This window comes from Cryptomeria japonica, chromosome 4 (genome assembly GCF_030272615.1).
Source record: "Cryptomeria japonica chromosome 4, Sugi_1.0, whole genome shotgun sequence".
Classification (NCBI taxonomy): Eukaryota; Viridiplantae; Streptophyta; class Pinopsida; order Cupressales; family Cupressaceae; genus Cryptomeria; species Cryptomeria japonica.
Genome location: NC_081408.1, coordinates 364,604,885 through 364,612,474, shown reverse-complemented (window position 1 = coordinate 364,612,474; position 7,590 = coordinate 364,604,885). Strand labels below are relative to the sequence as shown.

At 38.2% G+C, this 7,590-nt stretch overlaps 1 protein-coding gene across 1 annotated transcript; it reads right to left on the bottom strand.

Annotated features, from left to right (window-relative positions):
- Positions 1-5,305: 5,305 nt before the first annotated feature.
- On the bottom strand, positions 5,306-5,722 carry LOC131875136 (uncharacterized). The gene has a single exon (XM_059219165.1). It carries the CDS (start codon positions 5,720-5,722, stop codon positions 5,306-5,308), a length of 417 nt encoding a protein of 138 aa, XP_059075148.1.
- Between the last annotated feature and the right edge of the window lie 1,868 nt (positions 5,723-7,590).

Genomic DNA, 7,590 nt, shown 5'->3' with positions numbered 1-7,590 from the left:
ACACAATAAAAGTGCAAATAGTTTTTTTTTTTTGAAATATTTTAAAAACAAAATAATCTATACATTACAATGAACATCATGAACATAAAAGAAAAGGATAACATAAACATCATATAAGTATCCTCAAGGCCTCAACGAAACAACTCAAATAACAATAATCATATATACACAAAGGATTGAGATGCTTTTACAAATAATAATACATAGACTTGCTCAAAGAGCATGGTTCAGATTACATAGCCATGGATATACAAATGATCATAAATTACATTACAAGGTATCCTTATGGATACAATCTTCTAATACAAGGATGTCTGAAACTCAACAACTGGAGAGCAAGGTAGATCTTCAGTTTTCTTCTCAAACCATCACGATCATGAAGCAACTCGTACCAAACCCAATGGGTGCGAAAAACACTCCACCCCTCGTGCTAGGAGGTATCAATCAGGCCTCAAAGATAGGAGGAAGGAACAAAAGAAGCAAGAAAATAATCGAAGTTTGATTGGAAACAACACCAATATGTCCTAGTCATGAACAATAACTCACAAGATCACCAACACAAGGAAATCACAAGATAACAAAGGAAATCCTCAAGAACAATAACCATTTCATTAGATTCCAGAGGCTCGAGCAAATACAGAAAAACAACCAAGAAATCCACTAGGTAAGCAATTGGGAGGAGTGTCATCACTAGGTTGTCATGGGTTACCCTGGTAGGTCTTCACTAGGTTCCGACCCCCATCCTGGGTTACCCTAGTAACCTCTCTTGACCCCCGACCCCCATACAACTCTAGTGGACCACACCAACATCTTGTGAAGACGCGATTGGTGGATGCCATTCCAAGCCTTCTCATCTTACCCCGAACCTAAATGAGCATTCAAGATTAAGAGAGGTATACAATGCAATTATCTTATTAAGTGTGAACTAACTACCCATCCCCAAGATTATTATATTATGTTATCACTTATTAACAAACTTTCATTGAGTTACCCTAGCGACCACTTTGGGTCCCGACCCCCAATGAAAGCCACTCTCCTATAAATGCACCTAGGAAACCAAACCAGATTCGAAGAAAACATTAAAATACCATAGCAAGGCATGGCCCTCTTGCTAGAATAAATAAAGTGTCGCAAAGGGAGGATCCAAATAAGGCTAGGGATTACCATCTAGCTTTCAATCACACAAACATACTAGAACTTTAATCCAGTGAAATGATAGTGCAAAACAATGAGATGATCAAATTCCCACGCCCCCCCCGAGGCCTCCAGAAAAGATCAAGGATAATTTAATTGAAACCCATCCCCCAACAAGGACCAAAAGAACCTAGACTCAATTACGATCACGTAAGATAGAATAACAAGATACAACATACAGAGAACTATACTTCATTACTTCAAAACAAAATACCAAATTTCATTATTCTTGCCCATTCAAAATAAAGATTTTAATCTCAAGTAACAACAATGAAATACATCAGTAATTTAATCTTGACTAAGTCTTCCTCAACATTTCATTCTATTTATTTATGCTAATAAAATGGAAATTGGTAATATTCAATTTAGGTATTCTTATTACAAAATTTTCTTTCCATTAATTTAACTAATACCTCACTGATTATGACTAAAAATTATTCTTACTTTATGCATATAAGAACCAATCGGAAAAGAAACCATAACTATCTACACACACATAAAATATATCCCCACTGAGTGAAAAGAGTCACAAAATTATCCTTAATTGAAAACTTAACTGATTATCAATATAACTCTATAACCATATATATATATATATAAACTTATCGAATCCTAAAAACAAAATAGTAGAGAATATTAATGATGACACCAAGGAATGACGAGGCATATTGGATGTCGTGGTTGCTACGGCTAGGGGTGTAACCCCATAGTCATGGCTACACCCACGACTGTGGATATTACGCCCCACATTCAACATAAAAATAGTGAGCAATAAAAATATACTAAGACAAAATAAAATTTGAAAATGAAATTTCTTTATATATATACCATCAAAACACATGCAAAGCAAGATATATGGACAATTTGATCAACAATGAAACATATATATATATATATATATATATATATATATATATATATATATATATATATATATATATATATATATATATATATATATATATATATATATATATATATATATATATATATATATATATATATATATACGAGGTTGGGAGGCAAGACATCCAAATGCTCGAACTTGAGGGAAGGGACTCCTCTCAAGTAGTAGATAATAGTGGCATTCAGCTTCCGGGTTCGCTAACTATGCTATGTTACGTCCTGTGTGGTTTTTCCAGATGTGGTATACGATATATGGTGTCTGCTCTATGGTTACCAAAGGAGAAGTGGGACTATCTATAGGCCGACTCGCCCGGGCATGAACCCACATTGAAGGCACTGAACCCCGTCCGCCATAGAATTGTAGGGGCCCTCCCACCCTGCATAGGCCTTAGGGAAGTCAGAGATGGGATTCGACAGTGCTAATTGGACTTTGTAAAAATACTTCTTTTATTATAAATAAAGAAACTTCTAAAGCAATCATCTAGGGGAGACAAGAGCAAGGGCAGGTGCACCATCAGTTGAAGAAGTAGTTGAAGCACACGTTGGACCAAAACAGGACCAAAACCTACTGCCTTACCGCTTGGCCACGCCCCTTGTTGCTTTATGGAACAAACAACATGAAAAGCACCATAAAGAATAGGGTTATTTGTAGTTAAGGTAGATGCCTCAGATAGGAGGTCCTTATTAATTAGCCTGCTAGAATACGGGGGTGCCCCATTGTGGAGATAGATGCAAGCCTCCTCTCCTTTCTTTGTCTCGAACCCCTTACTAACAGAAAGCTTACTCGCAGAAAGAATTAGCTCCCAGTGGTTCGAATGAGATATTATAATCAACAGTTGGAATGAATGATAAAATAAGACTGCTTTAAGTGCGGAGCTGTATCAATCCGATGCATAAGAATATTGTGTTCAGCCTGAAATACGATCATGAAATTGAAAGTACCAGAGATTCCTAGAGGCATACCATCAGAGAAACTTTGTTTATTTCCGGAAGTCCAGCTTTTGCTAGCAGCACCAAACCAGTGGAATAGCGCCCCCCACCTACTGATCACTCGCACTGCAATGATTTCACTAAGCAAAATTAGTAGGGGCCTACCGTCGAGCTCGAGAAAAAGTGTGGCTTTGTAGACTGTGAAAGCGACCAAACGATATTTGAAAAATACAACCTGTAAATCCGGCATGGAGAGAGAGGGCTTCGCTCTCGCTCTATCAATAAGCACGAAGGGTTTCTTGCTGTAGCTGTTGTATGGATAAAGGTTATATCGCTATCGGTAGACCTCCAACTATAATTGCAGGCGGATTAATTAACCCCCCGTCTTTCTATAGTTGCTGATTTGTCCTTCGTCATCGGCCCTACGGGGCAGCGCAACACTACTGGACTCATCGTAGGGAGGTCAACAAAATGGCCTTTTTTGTTTCACCGACCGGAAGGACGAATGCGAAGCAACCGCCTATATATAGTTCCCAAATATATAGTTCCCAAATCTTTCAAACCCCTGAAGTTTAATAGTCCGAAAGTATATTTTCCCCCAAAAACTATTAACAAAATTCCCAATTTGAGTAATCTTAAAACTAAAATTCCTCATTTGAATAATCTGAAAATCAAAGTAAAACTTATTACTAAATTCTAAATCCATATCAAAAATCAAATTCTTCTTTATACCAACCCCCATTCCAAATTTATTAAAAGCCCAAAACACAACAAATTTGATTTCAATTCAGAATAAACTTTTCCCAAAAAAACATAAAACCCCGAAAATTTTATTTATATTTTGAAAACTAAAACTTTCAATTTTATAACCAGAATTTCCAAACAATTATGTGGGTAGAATTCCTACCTCAAAATCGCTTTCCTGTGAGAAATACGAAGGAGTAACCAAGCTAAAAAACCACAACAGATCTTCAATGCAAAACAATGAGCTCGATAGATCCAAACCGAGAGCCGCTAATATCTAAATCAAACCTCCTCAATTTCTTTCCAAAAGATTTGCAAGATGAATCAAAAACCCCCAAAGAATTTCTTCTACATGCACCAAATTAATTTACCAAGAGCTTTTCCCCCCAAAAAAATTCACCCACAAAGCTCTATGCAATCCCCAAAAATAAATCCTCTCCCATGTGAGATTCCCCCTAAAATAATCTCAACAATTTTTTTTTGTAACTTAATAAAGCAAGAATTTTAAAATAAGATTCACATGACTACTAAATTATTAAAATCCATATATATATTTATTTATTTACTTAAAATATTAATATCTTAAAACAATAACCAATTTAATTAAACAATTTAATTTAAACACACATAACAACATTAAACCAAGTTATAAAATACTATATAAACTAGAATTAATTCTTTGATGCTTAATTAGTTTAATCTACACTAATGCCATTTTCATTTCATTAACTTTAGTGAATAAACATGAGTATTAAAATGCCATTTAATTTGTAAGGTCACATTTACACCAACACAGAGAGAGCAAGCATGGTTGACAACACCACACAAGGATAAACTGACATCACAAGGCTGACCACAACCTCAAGGTTACCTGACAAAGGGTAAAGTCTAGGGTTTGACTGATATCTCCGGATCCACTTTACCATTGGGTTGATGAGAACACTTAGACCTGCAAGTTCAGGTGGAGTCGATGCTCGGTACCTGCAGCTGCATAAGAAAACGTCAAACATGTGCATATAACATATAGCATCGCATTGTGAAAGAGGAATGAAAATCACATAGCTTGCCCATAAAGAGCAGTGCGACACTTTTCCCCTTCACCCCAAACACATCAAAGATAATAAGCAATGTAAGATCAAGGTAGGTATACATCTAAGAACATCATTATAAAATTCTAACATTACAAAAATATTCCATCTATAATCATCTAACACACAGAGGGAAGATACATCATATAACATCACATGTTCAAAACATCATTATTCTAACCATCCATATAACATGAAATATCAAAGTCGCATAGAAATCCTAGAAGCATAGTCAAGCATCACAACCAAATCCAAAATCGACCAACACCAAAAGGGTCGAAGCCACACACATAAATATAAAGTTTGTCAAGTCAAAGGAGAGGGACACTACATCCTCCCCCCTATAATCAGGCTTACTCCTGGAAGCCTCCAAAAAGATAAGGATAAAGATCACACATACGAGGATCCTCCTCCCAAGTAGCAGAAAACTCATCATTAGGGTCTCACTGGAACCTGACCTGCTCAATGTCTCTACCTCTGAGAACCCGATGCTTGTGCTCCAGAACGCCCACAGGCTCGAGAGCGAGCTTCCCGTCCTCGACCTGTAGAGTAGTCTGATCAAGAATGTGAGATATATCAGGATGATACTGGCGTAGAACAGAAACATGGAAAACATCATGAATGCGCGAAAGATTAGGCAGCATAGCAAGTTGATAGGCAACTAGACCAATCCTCTCCAAGATCTCAAACGAACCCACAAAGCGTGGTGCTAGCTTAGAGCCCTTTTCGTAATGAATTGGACTCTTCCGTGGTTGCACATGCAAGAACACTTGATCCCTAACAAAAAACTGACGATCCACTCTATGCGCGTCTACGTACTTCTTTTGCCGATCATGTGCTGTTGTTAAGTGCTCTCTCATCCTCTCAGCTTGTTGCTCCACATCCCTAACAATATCCGTACCCAGATGCACCCTGTCCTCTAATCAGTCCCAACTCAAGGGAGTCTGATAGGGACGACCATATAACGCCTGAAAAGGAGCCATACCGATGGAACTGTGGTATCCATTGTTATAAGCGAATTCCATCAAGTATAGGTACTCCTCCCAACGAGTTTGCTGGTCCATAACGTACATTCAAAGCATGTCCTCTAGCACCCAGTTGACCCTCTCGGTCCGTCCATCAATCTTAGGATGATAGGCTGAACTCAAATTCAATTGAGTACCCAATGCCTGTTGAAGAGACTTCCATAGGGCCAATTTGAACACGAGATCTCTATCAAAAATGATCTTTCGAGGAATGCCATGAAGTCTAGCAATGTCCTCCATGAAAATTCTAGCCACCATTGCCGCATTATAAGAAGATCAGACAGGTGAGAAGTGTGCAACTTTGGTCAACTTGTCCACAGTGACCATGATGGTATCATGACAACATTGGGTCTTAGGTAAACCCACAATGAAATCCATGGAAACAATGTCCCATTTCCATACTGGGAGAAGACACTGCTACAAAACAACTGCTGGATGTCGATGCTCCGCCTTCACTCTTTGACATTCTAAGCATCGAGCTACAAAATCTGCTATATCCCTCTTCATATCCAGACAAAAATACAACTGCCAAAGATCTGTATGAATCTTCTTGACACCAGGATGAGAAGAATACGGTGCGCGATGTGACTCGCAAAGAATCAAAATGTGAAGATCCTCAGAAGAAGGCACATAGATACGTCCCAAATGTCACAAAAGACCATCGAGATCAAGGGAATAACTTGTGAATCTTCCTTCCAAATTTCTACTGGATTCCACCTCAGAACAGACTACTTGATACCAGGTGTTTGCAGTGAGTGCTGCCATGATACGCCCTCTCAAATCCACCTCCAGAGTCATTGCTGAAATCTCATGTCATTGATGACTAAGAGCATCTGCAACTACATTCTCCTTTCCCTGAATATACTTAACCTCAAAGTAGTACTCACAAAGTAATTTCATCCATCTCCTCTATCTAGCATTAAGGTTCGGTTGCGTAATTATGTACTACAAGTTGTGATGATCTGTATGCAACTTGAACCGATGCCCCAAGAGGAAGTGCCTCCAACGAACCAAAGCATGCACTACAACAACTAGTTCTAATTCATGTGTAGGATAGTTAAGCCCATGGTTCTTAAGTTTATGAGACTGATAAGAAATCACTCTCCCATTCTGTATTAGCACTGCACCTAACCCTTCCAAAGACGCATCTGTACAAACCATGAAATCACTGGATGGATCAAGAATTGCCAAAATAGGCGCACTGGTCAACTTCTCCTTAAGAATCTGAAAGGCTTTCTGACACTTCTCTGACCATACAAATTTCTTCTCTTTCCTCTATAGGGAAGTGATGGGATGAGCAATTCTAGATAACCCGTAAACAAACCTCCAGTAGTAACATGCTAAACACATAAAATTGTGAACCTCAAATACGTTCGTAGGTGCAGGACACTCAAGAATGGCTTGGATCTTTGAGGGATCCACTGCAATACCCTCTCTAGAGGTAACATGCCTAGGGTACTCGATCTTAGTCTTAAAGAATTTCACATTTAGCCACATTAGCATACAACTGATTCTCCCTTAGACATTGCAATACCTGCCTCAAATGCCCCTCATGCTCCTCCATGGTTTTGGAATAAACCAATATGTCATCAAGGAATAGATGATGAATCTATCTAGATATGTCCTGAATATGCCATTCATAAGGCTCATGAAAACATATGGTGCATTAGTCAACCCGAAAGGCACAATAGTGAACTCATAAT

Coding starts and splice junctions, on each gene's coding strand:
- LOC131875136 (XM_059219165.1), bottom strand. CDS start 5,722: ATGAGAGAGCACTTAACAACAGCACATGATCGGCAAAAGAAGTACGTA.